Source organism: Capra hircus, chromosome 18 (assembly GCF_001704415.2).
Source record: "Capra hircus breed San Clemente chromosome 18, ASM170441v1, whole genome shotgun sequence".
Taxonomy (NCBI): domain Eukaryota; kingdom Metazoa; phylum Chordata; class Mammalia; order Artiodactyla; family Bovidae; genus Capra; species Capra hircus.
Window position 1 is genome coordinate 27047478 of NC_030825.1, and position 19493 is coordinate 27066970.

The 19493-nt window shown below is 57.2% G+C and overlaps 1 protein-coding gene across 1 annotated transcript; it reads left to right on the forward strand.

Moving 5' to 3' along the window:
- Positions 668 to 18875, forward strand: KATNB1 (katanin regulatory subunit B1). Its single transcript, XM_018062055.1, has 20 exons — positions 668 to 814; positions 1914 to 2200; positions 6359 to 6489; positions 8941 to 9058; positions 12235 to 12335; positions 12732 to 12773; positions 13694 to 13777; positions 13967 to 14082; positions 14435 to 14506; positions 14652 to 14802; positions 14949 to 15139; positions 15235 to 15365; positions 15772 to 15822; positions 16747 to 16838; positions 16954 to 17073; positions 17166 to 17315; positions 17514 to 17590; positions 17676 to 17750; positions 17987 to 18103; positions 18436 to 18875. Exons 2-20 carry the CDS (start codon positions 2161 to 2163, stop codon positions 18566 to 18568), a joined length of 1992 nt encoding a protein of 663 aa, XP_017917544.1. The 5' UTR covers positions 668 to 814; positions 1914 to 2160; the 3' UTR covers positions 18569 to 18875.

Here is a 19493-nt window from a genome sequence, read left to right on the forward strand (position 1 = left end):
TCCCCCTCAAGCTGCAGCGCACTCATCCATTCATCGAGGCCGTGGGGTAAGCACGCACGGGCTCCAAGACTGATTCGGACCCGGAATCAGACTGGGTTTCCCTCTAAGCCTCCTGGGTGGGATTCAAGCCGGGGTCCGAGCCAGAGAAGAGGAACAAAGTTCTCAGAGCACGCCAGCACCGAACCCGAGGAAAAAGAAGAAACAGCAGTTTCGGCAAAGTGCTGACTATGGCCTAGTCCCCCGTTTTACCCCAATCCAAGATGGAAGGTCCGCGGCTTCACGCTGCTCCTTGACGTCCCCTTCCTATTGGCTATCCTGAAATTGGTTTTCCAATAATACGGTTGGTGATTGGTCAATTTGGGACGGTTGCTAAAGCGATTGGTGTAGCCGCCCTAAGAGGGCGTTTCGAAAAAAAATTTTAAGTGCAAACTAGTTTTCGTGAAAGAGATGGAAAGGGGAAGAACGGGAAAGCTTGAGGCGGAGGCGGAACCAAGAAAACGGAAGCTCGCATTGGTTCACTAGAGGCCTAGGGGCGGCTCTTGAATTCTCCTTCCTCGTGATTAGTCCAATTCAGGAAAAGAGGGCGGGCACTTAGGAGAGGCGGCAGAAGCGCCTGCTTCTATTGGTCATACCAGAAGGGAGGTGGCGCGCTCGCGGCGGCTGATTGGTGCTGGGAGTGAGGAAGGAGGGGCTCTGAGCCGGAGGTTTTGTTGTGAGGGTCGGTTGTCAAGCAGCGGCCAATCAGGCCAGGGGATGGAGGCAAGTGGGGGTCGCGCCTGGAGCCGAGCCTCGGCCTCCCGAACCGCAGCTGCAGGTGGAGTGGGCGAGGGGGTGAAGGGGCGAGGCGGCGAGGGGAGGTTGAGCCCTGGGCTGGGCCGAGCCAGGCGGGGCCAGGCCGGGATGCGACGGAGAAGGCTCTGGGCGGAGGGAGGCTGGAGCCAGTACTGAGAGGAGTGGGAGGGTTAGGCAAGGCCGAGGGACCAGCTTCAGCTTCGGGAGGGGCGGGACAGGCGTGGAGGCCCGAGGGGAAAATCCTGGGAGGCCGGAAGGAGAGCCGGGGGTCTGCAGGAGGAGGGGGATGAATGGGGACTCTTGAAGCAGGAGAGTGAATGAATGGGGATACTGATAGCAGAGAGAAAAGGGGGGACTTAAGAGGGTCTGGCGAGGCAGGGCCCAAGTTAGGGAGCCCTGGAGACCGGATGTGCACACACAGGCGGCAGGGAAAAGGAGGAGAGAATGGAGAACTAGAGAGGCAGACCTGGGGAATCCAGGAGAAAGAGGCTTGGAGGAGCGGATAGGAGGCTCCATGAGGTCGCCTTTTAATGCTGAAGAGTCGTACCGACTCATGTCCAGTCTGGAGGCCTAGTTCCCAGCGCTGTCCTTGGGAATGGCAGGGACCTGGAGTAGTTCCCTTGATATATGCTGGACTCCTAGGGCCCTCTTCAAGACTCTCCCTAGAGAAAACTTCAGTCTCTATCTCTTGGGTGCCTCTCGGGGCCCCCTAAACTTAGTCTCTGACTCCGCCCCTTTCCCATACGTCAGACAAAACTGACTCTCTGAGATCTATCAGAACTGCAGACATGTGGTCTTTCTTCCCCGCCCCACTGCAGCATTTCAGCTGCATTTCAGGCAGCCAGCCTCCTGAAACAGAACCTCCTCCCATCATCCTGGCCTCTGAGAGAACCTTCTTTTTCTCTGTGCTTCAGTCACCCTGCCTGAGATACCCCCTCTCCAGATTCTGAAACCCAGCTTGCAGTGGAGCTCTTGTCTCTGGTGGCTTTGGTGGATGTCTGTTTTTATCAAGTGGCTTTGGTCATCCTGGGAGCTGCAGCTGCAGTTCTGTAAACCCAGGGAGCCTCCTGAGCTCCCCCTGAGTGTTTGCTAACAAGCCATCACCTCTGTTTGTATTCCAGCCCAGTGTTGAGCTGAGATGGCTCAAGCCTGACATTCCATGACCCAGGATCCCAAAAGGCACGCACGGGCTGCTGCTGTGGATGATTTAAAACCACGAGGTGGTCCTGAGAGGAGGCATTCCCTCAGCCTGCATGTGTGGAAACTCCCTGCCAACTTGATTGGTGGATCTGGGGGGGATCCACCCCCACCCCACAAGGAAAGCACAGTCTGTTGTGGGTGGAGCTTCAGGTGCCAGCCAGCTGAAGGATGGCCACCCCTGTGGTCACCAAGACGGCCTGGAAGTTGCGTGAGTGGCTTGCTTTTTTACCCCATTTATCCCGGTAGCCGTTTGTTGGTGGGTGGCCTGGACCTTCAACTTTGTCTCCCATTCTTGGCACAAGGGGAGATTCCCAGGCTTTGGCATAAAATAGACCAACATGCAAATCATGACTTTGGCACTGAGTGACATTGGCTCAGTGACTTAACCTCTCAGAGGTTTAGTTTCCTGTCTGTACGATGAGATAATCACACTTCCATGCCAGAACTGCTGTGAGATTCCAGTGAGAAAATGGACATAATGAAGCACTTAGCAGGATTTCCAGTTAGGCCGGCAGATAGGATGGTGCCCCTCGAAGATGTCCTTGGTGTTTTCAGACGTCTCACCAGTCAAGCTCCCTCATCAGATGAGAACATTTTGGGACTGGGGCGGAGGTGAGAGGGTAGGCCGAGGGCTGCTAATAGCCTCTGCAGTGTATCTGAATCCAGGTATCACCCACCCCCACCAATACTGTAAACTGACAACTCTAAACTCTTTTGATCTTAGGATGCTTTTATATTCTTAAAACTTATTGAGGATCCCAAAGAGTTTTTGTTTATGGGACTCATATCTACCCACATTTACCACTTCAGAAGTGAATAGTGAGACATTTGAACACAACACACAAACACACTGTTAGTGATGATGTCATCACATGTCAAAGTCAAACTCCACCTTAGTATATGATAAAAAGTAGTTTTGTTCTCTTGGATCCCCTGAAAGGATCTTGAGGGTCCCAGGGTTCCCTGGATCATATTTTGAGACCTGTTGCTTTGCAGCTGGTGCCTCTGTGGGCCATATTCCTCTAGTAATAACTGGTTGGCATAGATCTGGTGTGTCCAAACTGGTCGTCCTTTGCTATGAGCTGTCCCTGGCCTGGGCTGTTTTCAGAAGCAGGGCCGGGCTCCTCCGCTTTTTAACTGTGAGAACCTGAGCAAAACTCTCTGCTGGGTCTCAGTGTCCTCATTTGTAGATGAGAAGATTGGGCCATGTTCAAATTGCTCCTCAGTCCCAGGGTTTAGGGAGAATCATGTTATGGGCTCCCAAGGAGGTGCACTTTGGACAGAATGGCTCTGTATTTATTGGGGTTATGTATATATATACCTTCAACAGCTGGTTTTTCCTGAGAAACCAGGAAAGAATCAGGCACTGGGGAGCCAGTGGAGGGCAAAATAGGCAAGGTCCTGGTACAGTGGGGCTTAGAGTCTGGGGAGCACAGCACGTGGGAATCAGGTAATCACACTCACCTGTCTCTCCTTCTCTGATTTCAAGCTGGAATTAGTGCTTTAAATCAGTTCACTACATGGTAGAGGGGGTGGGAGTAGAGGAGTGTGGTGGGCTGCCTAAACAGCATGTGTAAAGGCCCTGAGGCAGGAAGCTTGGTGGGTTTCAAGGTCTTGGAGGAGGCCATGGGCTGCAGCATGCTGTGGGAAGAATGTGGTGCCACATAGGCTGGTAAGGTCTTCTGGGACCTTACCCAGCCCTTCTGAGGCTTTGGCTTTATCTGAAAGGCAAGGCCAAGCCATCAGAGCATTCAGGTGGGCAGTGACGTGATCAGGCATATTGGGCATCTGCTGACAATTTCATGTGCACAGCAGTTTCCATGGGTATAAATTGTCTAAAGAGCTCAAAGGCCAAATGACCTCTGGCTCCTTATGGTTCTAGAGTCTGAGGAGGATCAGAAAGTGCTTGTTGAAGCCTAGTTCTTTGCACCTTCTGTTGGCAGGCCAGTGCTTAGCACTTCTGACCAGAACACAGTGTCCCCCTAACTCTGGCTGGGATGTGGGGTCCAGAGTGTGCCCCCTGAGCTTGGGAAACCAGCGTGAGCCTGGGCCCCACAGTAGAGCAGCAGCCATCGGCCTGGCCTGCTGTGAGGACTTTTATTTGTTTGTATTTAAATTCGGTACCCAGGCCCGGGCCACTGCAGGGTACCATCCTTCAGGCCAGACTGGGAGCTCTTGGGCCAGTGCCCTGTCCGAGGCCTTCTCTGCCTGATGTCTGAGGAGTGCCCCCCTTTCCCCACTCCACCCACTGGTCCCTCCAGGGGTTCCAGCCAATCCCCTGGTCAGGCTGCTTGTAGGGGAGTAGTCTGAGCCCTTCTAGAGGGGCCCAGTCTTCAAAATCTGCTTGCCCTAAAATCTGTGGTTCCTCAGGCTGGATGCCCTGTCCCCGGAGCCATCTGCCCAGGCTGGAGCACAGAGACGAGAAGCTTATCACTGTCACTCCACACCGTCTCTCAGCGCAGGGCCTCTAGCGGACACGCAGGAAACATCCATGCTATGTATTACTGGCCGTCTCTTCAGGCAGTGGTCCTGAGATGCAGAGAGGGGTGACAGTGGGCCTAGGAGACCCAGTGCGGTGGGGCCCAGCCCGAACTTCCCCTGGGAAGGCTGAGAGGCAGGGTGGGCAGCAAGGCCTCCTGGTGGGTCACGCGTGGAGGGCGTCACATGTAGGGAGTGTCTTCAGAGAAGGGGAGGGGCCGCAGGCTGGGGGGTCACAGTGCTCAGGCGGTTTGGCCTCTAGCTGGGTTGGGCAGTCAGTCTGGCCCAACAGAAGCTCTTGAACAGATATCTCTCTGTGACCAGAACCCCAGGGCACCCAAGCATCTGTGCTGCAGTGTCCAGGGGACAAAAGGCTCCTTGGCCGAGGTGTGGACCAGAGAGAGGCCCAGCTTCCTCAACTCCAGGGGCAGGGTCCCCAAGGCCCCGGCTCATGTTTGGGCCTCCCAGGAGCTCTCACCCGGCTGGGGCTGGCCCCGCCACCCCTTGAGGTGGGACGTCATCTGTGAGCTTGAGCCTGGGGCCTAGGCCCCCAGGCAGTTCTGGCAGCCCCTGTGAGGCATGCCACGTGGCCAGCATCCTTCCCCAGCCCAGCCTCCCTGCGGTCTGAGGCCAGCGCTACAGAGACCCCCAGGCAGAGCAGAGGCTGGAGCAGGCACCCCAGACGGGCCTCTGCGGAGCAGCTGCACCACCCTCCCCCTCAGCATCGCCCAGGCCGGCCGCCCAGCTGCCTCAGCATGTTTCTCTCGTCTGTGTGGGGACACTGTTTCTTTCCTGCCCCTTCTTAGGAGAAACTGCTCAGGCCCTGGCTCGGAGACCTAAGCTGCCTCTTGGTTCCTTGCCTGTTCCTTCCCTGGCGATGCCCTCTGAGACTTACATCTGCTGCACCCTTGTCCCCCCACCCCAAGTCCAAGCCATGGGCCCTCGGGGCCACCCACAGTGACCTTACCTCCCTCTCTGTCCACTTGGCCCTCACACCTGACCCCTCAGTTCAACTGCCTCCTGCTCCCTCCTCACGCAGCCTACCTGGATTTCTCCTGGGCCGCAGTGCCCACTCTCCATGATGTCTGATCTGTAGCCTGCCTAGCAGCCATGAGTATTCAGCCCCTCACAGAAGCTCACAGGAATGTCCTCAGTGAATCCTCAGCAGTCCAGTGAGCCACGCACTATTATTACTCCCATTTACCCAAGGACAAGTGCAGCACTCAGAGAGGGTGAGCAACTTGTCCAAGGCCACACAGCCTGCAATAGCAGAGCTCAGACCAGAGCCCAGTCCGTGATTCTGAAGCTGAGGGCTGAAGCCCTGGCTGAGCTCACCTGGGGACAGCTTGTCTGCAGTTGACCTGTATGGTTCTGAAAGTGGATTTCCCCAAGCAAGAACACCAAGCGGCAGTTGAGAGGCCCTTAGGTGGTACATGGGTCAATATTTTTCATTTCAATCGTTGTTTTAATTTTTCTTTTTGTATCATAGAAAAAATGTAGTGAACATATCAAGCTTGTAATTTTGATGCGTGTTATTGCTTAAACGACAGAGCTAAACAAAAATAGCAAGTCGGTTTTTAAAACTGACCATAGTAACTTAATAATAGTACCCATTGATATGCAGAAAAAGGAAAAAATTCATGAGGCTTAAGGGTAGGATGGGAGTGACTGAAGTTGAGAAATCGTTGTTTTTGTCTCAGGCCCAATCCCTGTGCTGTCTCACCGCTCATGGCGTGTGTCTGGGCACCAAAGGGAGCCGCAGGGAGCAGGGCCCTCCCTCTGGGCTTCCAGTGCCAGGGATGGGGGCTGAGCAGGATAAGGCCCAGCCTGCCTCCACGTGGTCTGTCAGGCCCCTGACTGTCTTCTCCCTCTGCTCTTCCCTGTATAGAGGAGATCGTGGCCCACGCCAGCAATGTGTCCTCGCTCGTGCTGGGCAAAGCCTCTGGCCGGCTGCTGGCCACGGGCGGGGATGACTGCCGCGTCAACCTGTGGTCCATCAACAAGCCCAACTGCATCATGGTGAGGTTCGGCCGGTGGGCGGGGCGGGGCAGATGGGCAGGCCAGGGATGGGCGCTGGGAGTGGGCAGCTCTGCAGAAACCCAGCACATCAGTGCTCCCCCCCACTTGTCTGCTCAGGGAAGTCCAGGACAACCCAGATGGCTGGGACAGTGGCCAGTCCTCAGGAATGAGGAGCGGGGGCGGTCACCTGGTGTGGGAAGGAACTCTGGGGAGCCTGTATGAAAAGGCTAAAATAAGCCTACAGGCCCGAATCTGAGCCTCCCCTGCCCATTGGCCTCTCCGCTTGCCTGTCAGTTACATGCAGGGTTATTTTGATTCATTACCCACCTCATTCCATAAAAGGGATTTGAATGCCCCTGGTTGGAGCTGGTTAGAGGACTGGTTCTTTACTAGTGTTAATGAACTCAACTCTGCTTGGCTTGGGAGCCAATACATGAGAGGCAAGTGTTGGTTGAAAGGAAAGGTTGCTTTATTCAGGAGGCTGGCAGCTGGTGGGGAGGCGATCTTGTGTCCAGTAGCCAGTTCCCTGCTATTGATCAGGGGGCAAGAACTTTTAAAGGGGAGTTTCAGAGGCGTGTAGTTGACGTGAGGGAGCTACGTGCAGAGCAGCACAGCCAGCTCTGACGTCATCTTGAAGTCGGCTGTGCGGTGGCCCACCGAGCAGCATCTTCAGCCTCGCGGTCTGTCTGTTCCTGTTTCTTTGAGGCCAGTTCTCAGAACTGTGGCATCTTACGCCATGGTGACCGTCTGGTCGTCATGTAGTCAGCTTCTTCCATCTGGTGGGAGTTTTGATATCTACAAGACAGCTCACAAGACAGGGTTCAGATCAGTATTCACAGCCCTTGAGAGGGAACCGAAGTTCCTTAACTTTGTTTAATGACTAAGCTCTTATTATTTGGTCTCATTTGACTGCTTTCCTTTGCTGCTTCTGCATTTTCCTTATTTCTCTTGATTAAATTTGTTCTCTGACAGAAGTTTCTCAACAGATAAAAGGCAGGCAAAGGACATGGAGGTGGGTGGCGTCTGTCCTAGGAAGGCCCTATAGGGTTCTGCTGCATTTCATTAGCATTGTCCCCTTGGTTGCACAACTATGTTCAGTGCCAAAAACCATTTTCCAAAACAGGAAATCACACAGAAGGGAAAAAAATACAGAAATGAGTTATATGCAGTTTGATTATGCAAGGACATTACACCTGGTCCTTTGGTCTGTGTGCTGCTAGGGGCTGCTAGGGGCTGATGTCTGCACACATGGGCATGCACATACTTGCAGACATGTGCCTATGTGTACACGTGCAAACATGCCCACGTGCATACACACAAATATGTAACAATATGTTTCCAGTACACTGTCTTACTCTTCTGTAGCCTGGTTTTTTTTTTAAACATAGCAACAGTGCGAGTGTTTTCCTGTGTCAGCAAATACCCTTTTACAACACAATTTTTAATAGCTTTGTGGTATCCCATTGTAGAGTTGAGCCTGGCTCCCAGCATGGAAGTCACAGCCGGGTTTTTGGCTCAGCCCAGCCACAGTGGGGCACATCCTCGTCTCCCTAAATCTTCAAACAGATCTGCAATCATAAGATTGAATCTGTGCGTGTGTACTTTTTATAAAGCTTTCAAAACATAGTGCCAAACTGCCCTCCAGAAGTCAATTTACATACTCATCGATGGCACTGAAGCTTGCCCTCTCCCCCTACAATCTTGCTGTACAGGGTGGTATTCTTTTGACTCTTGACCAAGTAAAGATAAAAAGGAGGCGAGGTTTATTAGTAGAAACGTAATCAACTCAGTTTTCTTATGAGATCCAGCGGACAGCTGAGATCTGACCCAAACCGCGGCCAACGTTAAGGTCAGAACTGAGATTGGGTTAAGAAGAGAATTGAAATTGTTTTGGGGGGTTCAGGTGTGTTTCCCGCTCCCTGAAAGTCCAGAGTAACATACCCCAATTGAAAAAGAATCAACAGAGGCTGGTCTGAATTGGGGAGAGTGTCCGTGTTTCCAGCAGAATCACTCCCGGGTCCTCTGGTTTCCAGAGCCCCTGCCTGAGGGCGTGGCTGGGTCCTCTGATGGGGGTCAGCCCCTGGGGAGCTGGGTGCTCCAGAGGCTGCTGATGGGTCAGACCTCAGTTCTGCCATGGTTTCCCCTCTGGAGGGCTGGGCCAGGCAGAGTAGAGATGGGAGCACAGTCCAGGAGGACAGTGCTTTGGACTTGGGACTCAAGGGTCAGCTGCCCCACTGCAGGGCCACTCCTGCAGGTGATGTTCCTGTCGGGAACACAGCGGGTGATGATGGAGCCTGGCTGGGGTCTGGCCCACTCTCAGTCCTGGGAGACGAGAGACCTGGGGGCACCACAGGATCCCTGCTTGATGGCTTCCCGGGGATCCAGGATTGAGGGGGAGCAGCTGGGGGTCTGTTGACACAGCGCACCAAAGCTGCTACCTTCTCTCCTCAGAGCCTAACGGGTCATACGTCCCCTGTGGAGAGCGTCCGTCTCAACACCCCCGAGGAGCTCATCGTGGCCGGCTCCCAGTCGGGCTCCATCCGTGTCTGGGACCTGGAAGCTGCCAAAAGTAGGTGTCCACGCCTGCCTCCCCCCACGCATGCCTGCGGTGGTGCTTGTCCCCAGCTTTCCCGTCCAGCCACCTTCTCCAGGAAGCCTCTCCTGACTAGGTTGGGTGCTTCTCTCCTGGTTCAGTGACCAGATGGTGTGTTTTAGGTTCCAGGGTTGCTTTGGGAGGTCATCCCAGATCCCTCACGTGGGACATGCTTCTCTCCTCCCCTGCCTCTCTCCCTCTCTCTCTCTCTCTCTCTCTCTCTCTCTCTCTCTCTCTCTCTCTCTCTCTCTCTCTCTCTCTCTCTCTCTCTGCAGGCTCTCTCTTCCTCCCAGTGTCCTCAGGTTTCACAGTGAAGGGCCTTGGTGGGCATCTTCTCATCCCTGTACCAGGTCCTCGCTGAGGTCTTGGTCTGTAGACTCGTGCCCTCAGTTCCGGGCCAAGTAGGGAGTCCCACTTACCCTAGAATGGGAACTGCCTCTCAGCCTCACTGGCTGTTGCCGCACAAGAATGTGGGCACAGTGTTGCCAGCTCTACAGATTTTTTAAGAGAAGCTGGGAATCTGGGTATTTATGTGGAATCCATCCATTTCTAAAGCTTGACAGCTAACTCAACATACTTTTCAGAACACTGTGCAGGCTGACACTCAGAGGTCCAAGTAAAACCTGCTTGCTCACTGCTTTTGCCAGCCTCTAGTCTGGACCTTGCAGCATGCCAGGTGGGAGGCCATCTGCTCCCTGAAGGATGGGAGAGGAAGGGGTTGCATGGTTTTTTGTCGAGTCTGCCTCTCCCAGAAACGATGCCCTGGCTGAGACTTAAAGGTCATTCTGGCCTCTCCTCTGGTGCCTGCAGGATGCTTTGCTGCAGGATGGTGGCCAGTGGCCACATATGCCCAGTGGCTATGCATGCCCAGTGGCTAGGTTCATTCTGCTCTCGTAGAGGTGTTCCTCAAGTTAGGACCTCACTTGAGGCTCTTGGGTGATACTTGCCTACCCAGTGGCGGACTGTTTCAGAAAGACAGAGCCCCAGGACCTCTTAGATAATAAACAGGGCTGCGAGCTTAGCATTTCAGCACTCAGTCCCACTGCCTGGCCCCATACAGGACCCACAAGGCGGGGGCATTGCTGGACAAGGGGTCAGGGAGGAGCATGCCCAGGCTGGCTGGGCTCCAGCCAAGAAAACAGAAAGGCTCAGGCAGCAGGTGGTTCACCTCTGGGAAGCCTCTGCCTGGACCCAGATCCCAATGGAGGGTACCAGCCATTCGCCGTTCACAGAGGAGCAAGACATAAAGAGAAGCCAAGAGTTGTGATTTCACAGCCGTGACTTTCATGCACAAGGGAATGTGAGGAACTTCTTGAGGTAGGCAAAGAATGGAGACTGAAGACGTCTGGGATTCCTGAGCCCTAGGCTCGTAGGGCTTGCGGTTCTACAAGCAACTTGTGACACATCCCAGACCCCACTCCCAGAGAAACTGACTCAGGAGAGGGATGGGCCCAGGATCTGGCTTTCATAAGCTTCTAGCTGGTTCTGATGCAACACCAGGTTGGCACTGTCTCCTTTTTTGACAGATGGGCAAACAGCCCCAAGGAGGGCCCTGAACTTGGTAAAGACTCCATGGCTGGGGTGTCTGACCGCAAATCCTGGTGTCAGGACTCCCATCCCAGTGCTCTCTGCCCTGCCATTTGGCAGGGGTGGGTGGGTTTCAGTGACAGAAGAGAAACTTGCCCTCAGCATTCTCGGCAGGAAGACCTAAGACCTCAGGCCCACCTCCACCCCCACCCACCACAGTGTGGGTGGGAATGATACAGAGGCAACTGGCACCTCACATGCAGAAAGGGGTTGGTAAAGGGTTGCCTGACTGTGGCTGCAGTTGCCCATCACTGGAGGGTCCAGCTGCTCGGCTGGAGGGTTTGGAAGTTCCCATGTCAGGTAGACAGGCCCTGGAGGCCGCTCCTCTCTGCAGCTCCTGGATCCCGTGACCAAGTGGGGCATCAGGAGGCCCCGAGAGCCCTCCCAGGACCGAAGAGCAGGGCAGAAATCACACCAGAAGAATGTGGTCCTGCCTGCTTTCCATGGAGAGCCAGAGGGCGAGGGCGGGTCAGGCCAGGATCCCACAGGAAGGCGGTCTGGGCTTCATGAAGCCGGCCTACGCAGGGGTGGGATCTGCATCCTCTGGGGTGGGGCTGGGTTTTGGAAGCCTGGCTCTGGGATGCAGAGCAGGTGGGCTGGCAGGGGCGGCATGGACTGGAGCATGTGCGAGAGGAGTGTGCACCTTCCAGGGCCTGGACTGGGCTGCATGTGCCCGAAGCCCCCTCGGCCAGAAAGGCAGCGCTGAGCCCCCGATGGCATGTGACAGCTACAGTGTGGGGAGGGCAGCTGCTCGGATTTTAGTGTCTTCGAATTTTGTCCTTAAAGCATTATGTCTGGAGTCTGCTTGAACACCTGCTCCAACAGAGAGCTCACTACCTCACAAGGCAGCCTGTTTCACCTTGGCTCAAACCTGAGGATCACTGGACTGCCATACTTTGTGCCAGCACCCTTGGCACGATCAGTTTCATTCAAACAGCAGAATTATAAATCTTCTAAAAAGCAAGGCATATGAGGCCAGAGAGAAGAGGCAAATTTGAGTGGTACCAGAGAAAACTGATACAGAAACACAAGCCTCCCTCATCCACCACCAATGACATCCTGCCCAGATACCACCTCCTCCAAAAAGCCCCTCTGGATTTCTCTTTTCAACCTGGCAGCTTCTCCCCCACCTTGGACCGCTCCTGCATCCCTCTCCTCATGCTGTCTCAGGTGTGATGGGATGCCTGGCAGGTCATAAGCTCCATGTCCACAGGGCCTAAACCGAGTGCAGCAGCTGCTCGACTCTGCTGACTTCGGGGCTTCACTCTTGTCAGAACACGTTGGCACAAGCCCAGTGGTACAAGCCACATGGTGCTTGCAGGGAGTTTTCTGTGGGCTCATGTAATGGCAGACATGGCTGGCATCTCAGGAGGAAAATAAGAAAAGCTAGCTGTTAGAGCGGTAGGACTCTGGTTGATCTTCCTCCCCATCTTGAAAGTCTGTATTACTGTTTATTTTTCTGTGTTGTCACTACGAAAGCACACACACAAACAAACACTGAAGCTCTTTCTCTTCGCTGTCCTGTTCGCCTCTCATACCACTATCTCTGCTCTCTCCCTTGTTAGTCCTTCGCACACTTATGGGACACAAAGCCAACATCTGCAGCCTGGATTTCCACCCTTATGGCGAGTTTGTAGCCTCGGGTTCCCAGGACACAAACATCAAGGTGAGACACCACTCAGCACCCTGGCTCTCCCAGGACTGGGCCAGCAGTGGAACCAGGAATTTGAGTCCCACCCCAGGGGGTGGGCTTCGGCTCTGCGGGGGCATCTCCCCCGTGTGCCGCAGCATCCAGGTCCACCACCCCCACCCAGGCAGGGAGATGTGGGAGCACTGGCCAGACATTTGTACTCGGAATGCCCAGCTTTACTGAGTAGTTTCGAGACCCCTGTCATTTTGGGGTGTAATAACCTGGAGGTGCTCAGAGCCCCTCTCTGCTCATGGCCATCTACTGCCCTCTGACCCAAGCTCCAGGACTGAGCTTGGCTAGGCCTCCCCAGCGCAGCCCACCTTGGTTGTGACCTGTCCTTACCCCAGCCCCTCTCTGCTCCCCACTTCACAGCTCTGGGACATCAGGAGGAAAGGCTGTGTCTTCCGATACAGGGTAAGTGAGACCGCTTTGTCCATCATTCCACAAGCACCTTGAGGGCATGGAGCCTGGGGCGGTGCCCAGACCCTGGCAGGGCTGGAGGAGCTGCTCATCCCGCCTGGTGAGAGCGTGAGAAACAGAAAGTCCAGATGAGAGACGCGCTTCTGGAGCAGAGCAGGGGCGTGCTGGGTGGCCAACCTGGACCCCCAGCTTTCCCTGCCTCCCCACAGAACCGTGTTCACCAAGCTGTGCTCCACAGTTTGTAGGCTGGTAACAGGTGTTATTCGGAGAAGGCAACGACACCCACTCCAGTACTCTTGCCTGGAAAATCCCACGGCGGAGGAGCCTGGAAGGCTGCAGCCCATAGGGTCACCAGCAGTCGGACATGACTGAGCGACTTCACTTTCACTTTTCACTCTCATACATTGGAGAAGGAAATGGCAACCCACTCCAGTATTCTTGCCTGGAGAATCCCAAGGACGGGGAAGCCCGATGGGCAGCCGTCTATGGGGTCACACAGAGTCAGACACAACTGAAGCGACTTAGCAGCAGCAGCAGCAACAGGTGTTAGTAAGTGAAGGGGGTTCCTGTTCATATGAGTTTCAAAGCACTGAGTTTAATAATTATTTTTCAAAGTTGTTGGACCCTTTGACATAAGAGGAGGCATTTAACTCTCCAAAAAGAGGCACAGGACACATTGCTCCTCAACCTGTAAGACCACGAGGTCTTGATCTCCTGGAGTGTTCTGCAGGACTGAGGGGGTCCATGACCACCTGTGGAGAGGTGTTCCTCTGTGGCATCTCCCGCAGGTGGCCGTCTGTCACTTCTCTGCCTGCTCCCAAGAAGCACTTGCTTGTGGAGGGCAGGGAGGAGGGTGAGGAGGGAAGCCCACAGGGCCCAGCCCCTCCAGCGCTCATGCTCTGTCCTGTCCTCAGGGGCACAGCCAGGCTGTGCGGTGTCTCCGGTTCAGCCCCGACGGGAAGTGGTTGGCATCGGCCGCAGATGACCACACGGTGAAGGTAGCTCCCAGCCAGACGTGGGCCCAGGGCTGGGGACTGGGGTCTGCTGATCACACCCAGGTTGGGTCTTCACCTCCCTCCCCATTGGGCTTGCCCGCCCCAAGACTGTCCAGAGTGGGAGGCGGTTCTTGGATAAGGGTGCGGGCTGGTTGAGAGGGTGGTCCTGACCTCCAGCCCACCCTGCCCCAGCTCTGGGATCTGACTGCTGGCAAGATGATGTCCGAGTTCCCCGGCCACACGGGGCCTGTCAACGTGGTGGAGTTCCACCCCAATGAGTACCTCCTGGCTTCTGGCAGCTCTGACAGGTGAGGAGGAGGAGCAGGGCCTGTGGCCTGTGACCGCCACACCTCTCTCCTCTCCGTGTGCTTCTGTACCGATCTGACTTTTGGTCCTGGGGTGTCACATCCTACCTAGACTGAACTGACTGCCAACCAAGCCAGCCTGGGACCCAGGCCACATCTCTCTCCTGACTCCAGTTTCCTGGCCCCAGCGTCCTGGGCCTTGCTGGGGTGTCTGGATCCAAGGCCGGTGTCCACTTCCCACATGCTCAAGAGTGGCCCTGACCTGGGGGTGGGTGGGCAAGTGTCTGCAGAAAAGCGGGTTTTCCCAGCCACCGGCCTGCGTGGAAACCAGCATGGGGCCTGGCTTTCTCTGCAGGACCATCCGTTTCTGGGACCTGGAGAAATTCCAGGTGGTGAGCTGTATCGAAGGGGAGCCAGGGCCTGTCAGGTAGGCGGGCGGTGGGCGGGGCCTCCTCTGGGCCGTGGGGCGTGGCTGCGGTGGCCCTTTCCTGTCTCCACTTCCGCTCTGGTCCTGGGCTTCCCGGAGCCTCTCCGGAGGCCTTTGACCCACGGCCCCCTCTCGGCTGGCCCAGGAGCATCCTCTTCAACCCCGATGGCTGCTGCCTGTACAGTGGCTGCCAGGACTCGCTGCGCGTCTACGGCTGGGAGCCCGAGCGCTGCTTTGATGTGGTCCTCGTCCATTGGGGCAAGGTGGCCGACCTGGCCATTTGCAACGACCAGCTGGTGAGAGAGCCACCGCCCACCTTGCATCTTTGTGCCGGGCCGCCGGCCTCCTCCCGCTCAAGTCCCCAACTCCCTCCTGGCCCTGTGGGGACTCTACCCTCAGGGCCCCATGAAGGGTCCCGCCCCAGCTCCTCCATTTCCTGCAGATAGGCGTGGCCTTCTCCCAGAGCAACGTCTCCTCTTACGTCGTGGACCTGACGCGGGTCACCAGGACAGGCACGGTGGCCCAGGACCCCGTGCAGGACAGCCGGCCTTTGGCGCAGCAGCCACCCCACCCCAGCGCCCCGCTTCGCCGAATCTACGAGCGGCCCAGCACCACCTGCAGCAAGCCTCAGAGGTGGGGTGCTCGGGGCCTTGGAGGGCACTTGGGGGTGCAAGAGGTGGGCTCACCGCCCCCCCTCCCCACCTCCCTTTGCTCGGCCGGCCCCTCAGGGTGAAGCAGAACTCAGAGAGCGAGCGCCGCAGCCCCAGCAGCGAGGACGACCGGGATGAGCGGGAGTCTCGGGCGGAGATCCAGAACGCAGAGGACTACAATGAGATCTTCCAGCCCAAGAACAGCATCAGTGAGGCCTCTCCTCCCTTGCCATCCCCGCCTAGCTCTACCATCCCCCTCTGGGACGCAGAGGCAGATCGTCCTTTCCAGGATGATGTCCACGTTTCTGCGCTCCCCTTAGCCTAATTTCTCACCCACATCTGGGCCCGGCTCTGTCCCCAGGTCCTCTAGGCCCCAGCAGAAGCCCAGCAGCCCCTCGGTGCTCAGCCTGCCAGGGGCCAGGGTCTGAGGAGGGGCAAGCCTGAGGGTTCAGGCCCTAGGAACAGATCACGAGCTACAGCTGTGTGTGCCCTGGAACCACTTACCCATCTCCCACATCCTGTGGGGCCCTGGGCCCCCGCCAACTGGGCCCTGAGGGCTCAGACAGCAGCCCTGGGCTGGTCCATGTGAGTCCCCAGCCCCCTTCACCTCTGCAGGTCGGACGCCACCCCGAAGAAGTGAGCCCTTCCCTGCACCCCCAGAAGATGGTGAGTCATGGGGCAGAGCCTGGCCTCCTGGGCTCCCCAGTCTTCTTCCAGGCTGCCCCTCCCACAGGACAGTTCCCAGCCTCTCTCCCCTTGGGTATTTTCCCTCCATTCACCCAGAAATCACCTAGTGTGTGCCAGGTGTTGCACTAGACCCTGGTAATAGCGTGAAAAAGCAGGCAGGTGCCCACACCCAGTGAGGAAGGCGGGTGGTAGACAGCCGTGTGGGAGGAGGAGCCAGGCGTGGTGAGAGGCACTAGGGCCCATGTCAGTGGGGGCTGTGAGGCTCTGCAGAGGTGGTGTATCATGCAGGCCTGGGGGTCAGGTGAGGAGATGGGAGGGAACAGCCTCAGGTGGGAGGGAGCTAAGAGGAGGGTGGGGGTTTGGGGGGCCAGGTCCCCAGGCCCTGGGAGTTGGTTTTTGCTGCTGGAGGATTTTTGCTGCTGGTTTTTGCTGCTGGAGGATTTAAGAAGGGAGAAAAACCTGATCTGTTTTATGACTGAAGAAGGTGGGACGTGGCACCCTCATCTTCCAGCCCAGCCTCCCTCTCACCCCCCGCTACCAGCTTTCTCCTCAAGGGGCCATCTTCCCGAGCCCCTAAAGCTGGGTTCCTGAAGCACCTCTCTCTCCCACACTCCTATTCACCGTCCACTCAGCACCAACCCCCCCTGCAAAACACACTCCATTCCTAGTGAGGGATCGGGGCCACCACTCCCTGGGTCCCATCCACATGTGGTGCTCGGTTCCTGCTTTCTGCCAAACCTGTGGTTGAGTAGGTGGAGAGGGAGGGGACAGGCCTGCCCTCTCCGCCAGGCCTTCCCTGTTAGAGGTGAGGCGCCACCCAGAGTCCCAGCCTAAGCCCTGCCTTCCCACCTGGCCCTTCTCCCGACCTGACCTGACCCAGGGATCTTTCCCTTCTATCTCCAGACATGGCCACAGCCAAGGAGGCAGCAAAGCCCAGCCCAGCCACGGACGCACAGTTCCCGGTGCCAAACATATGTCCAGGTGGAGCGGGCACGGTATGAGGCTCAGAGAGGGCCTGGTGTCCTGAATCAGGGCTGGGGTGACCCTTGCCGGAGAGGGGCAGAGGGGGAGGCCTTGGGCTGGCTGTCTGCTAACTCCAGACCCTTCCAGCTTGAGGTCCTGTCCCGGCCCCCGGTCATCACTTCTACCCCTGCACCCAAGGCCGAGCCTGCCATCTTTCCTGCCACCCGCAACGAACCCATCGGACTGAAGGCCTCCGACTTCCTGCCCGTGAGTCGGGGGCCCAGGCTGAGAGTGGGTGGAGGCCCATGGGGCGAGGGCAGAACTTGGCTGCCAGCATCCGGGCAACCCGTCCCATGCAGGCCGTGAAGATCCCCCAGCAGGCAGAGCTGGTCGACGAGGATGCCATGTCCCAGATCCGCAAAGGCCATGACACCATGTGCGTCGTGCTCACCAGCCGCCACAAGAACCTGGACACTGTGCGGGGCGTGTGGACCACAGGCGATATCAAGGCAAGTGCCATCTCTGCTTGGGTTTGCAGCTGAGCTGAGAATAGAGCTTCTGGGGTGGGGTTGAAGAGGTGGTAGGCGGCTCCTGTCACCACACCTTGCAGTTTTATGTACACCCCTCAATAAAGCCCGTGATCACATCACACCCAGGCAGGGCCACTGTGTCCCTGGTCCCCACTAACGGGCGCTCTGTTTGCACAGACATCGGTGGACTCGGCCGTGGCCATCAATGACCTGTCTGTGGTCGTAGACCTCCTTAACATTGTCAACCAGAAGGCGTGAGTGGCCATGACGGGGGATGGGAGGTGGGGGGCGTGGGCAGGGCCAGGTGCTGAGGGCATGTGTCCCTGGCCCTCTCCCCAGCTCCCTGTGGAAGCTGGATCTGTGCACCACGGTTCTGCCGCAGATCGAGAAGCTTCTGCAGAGCAAGTATGAGAGGTACGCGTGGGGAAGCCACACCTGCCTCACAGCGGGGCGGGGTGGAGGTGGACCACAGGAAAGACCCCCCAGGGCTGGTGCACTTGTGGGGTGGCTGCACCACACTGCTGTCCCCTTCAAAGTTGGAAGGCCAGAGTGACCACAAGTCCATGCTGCCTCTGGCCCCATCTCTGCCCCACTTTGTCTCCGTGAGCCATGTGCTCTGTTTGGTTCTATCCATCCGTCTGCCCTTGCAGCTATGTCCAGACGGGCTGCACCTCCCTAAAGCTGATCCTGCAGCGGTTTCTGCCCCTCATCACAGACATCCTGGCGGCCCCACCCTCCGTGGGCGTGGACATCAGCCGGGAGGAGAGGTGAGGAACCCCGGCAGTGGGGAGGGGTGTGTGGTGTGTGTGTCTGTGTTTTTATGTGTCTGTGTATGTGTGCACATGCCACGTCAGGCAAGAGCACACAAGCCGCCTTGTCGATGGCCCTGGTGAAACAGCCAACAGAGGCGGTCACTGTGCCTGGGACAGTGGCTCAGGGCATGGGGTGGGGTTATTAGAGCCTGGGCCCTGCTCTTTGGGTCTCAGCCTTCCCCTGGGAGGAGGGCCGGTGTGGTTAGTACAGGAAAGGCCCTGGGGTTGGGCGGGGGGCATGGGACCGTGCGGGCTGGCCACCTCCAGCGCTGACCTTATGCCCACAGGCTGCACAAGTGCCGGCTCTGCTACAAGCAGCTCAAGAGCATCAGCAGCCTCGTCAAGAGCAAGTCGGGCTTGAGTGGCCGCCACGGCAGTGCCTTCCGTGAGCTGCACCTGCTCATGGCCAGCTTGGACTGAGGGGCCCAGAGAGTGGGGGTACCCTCAGGCCTGGCCTCGGCCCCACTCCTGTTCCCTGTGCACCCACTGGCCCATGAGCCTCTGCCCGGCCCCCACTGCTGCCCTGTGGCCATCCTGGAGGCGGCGGCGCTGGCCCACTGGCCACTCCTCAGCCCTGAACTCTGACAACTTCTCTGCAGCAACAGCTGCCCAGCTTTGCCCAACTCCTGCTTCCTGGGGCAGTGAACTGAGCCCTGGGGCTGCTGCTGTAAGGGGCTGCTGCTGTAATTTATAAGGTGAATTTTATTAAATTTGTAACTATTCCCTGCTTTCCTTGCTGGGAGGTGCATCCTCTGGCAGCCACAAGGCTCTCCTGGGCCCCTGATGGCTTCTTCAGAGAGGAGACCGACCGCTCCTTCTCCCAAGACCCAGAGGTGGTGCGCCACGCTGGGTGGCCAGCAGGGGGCAGCAGAGTGATGGGCCTGCGGGAAGGGGTAAGTTCAGACTTATTCTGGGGGAAGGCGGGCACAGCAACTCCCCACGAAACCGGTGAGGGGTGAGCTCAGGCTCTCCAGCCCAGCCCGTCTGTTTCAGCCACACTCCCACCTGTCCAGTGGATGCCTCTGAGGCCAGTCAGCAGCTGTACCCTGCAGGGGGCTGGGACCCCAGCCTTGCAGTGGGGCCACTTAATGTGGTGGCTGATCCAGAGCTCACCGCCCTCCCCCAACCCCCAGAGGCCTCCAGGGATGGGACTGGAAACGCAGCTACCCCATGCTCTGAACAGTTGCCCCTCCCTGCAGGAGCCCCCAGTGCTGGCTGGCCAGAACAGCGCCCCTGACCCAGAAGTCACCCTGCTTCTCCTCCTGAGGCAGCTTCTGCTCATTTGGTGCGAGGACCCCACAGAGCCCTGCACATGTTTCCCCAAGGCTGGGACCAGGTGCAGACC

Coding starts and splice junctions, on each gene's coding strand:
- KATNB1 (XM_018062055.1), top strand. CDS start 2,161: ATGGCCACCCCTGTGGTCACCAAGACGGCCTGGAAGTTGC. Junction 16,839..16,953: donor GTCCAGGTGGAGCGGGCACG/GTATGAGGCTCA, acceptor AGACCCTTCCAG/CTTGAGGTCCTGTCCCGGCC. Junction 17,751..17,986: donor CTGCAGAGCAAGTATGAGAG/GTACGCGTGGGG, acceptor CTGCCCTTGCAG/CTATGTCCAGACGGGCTGCA.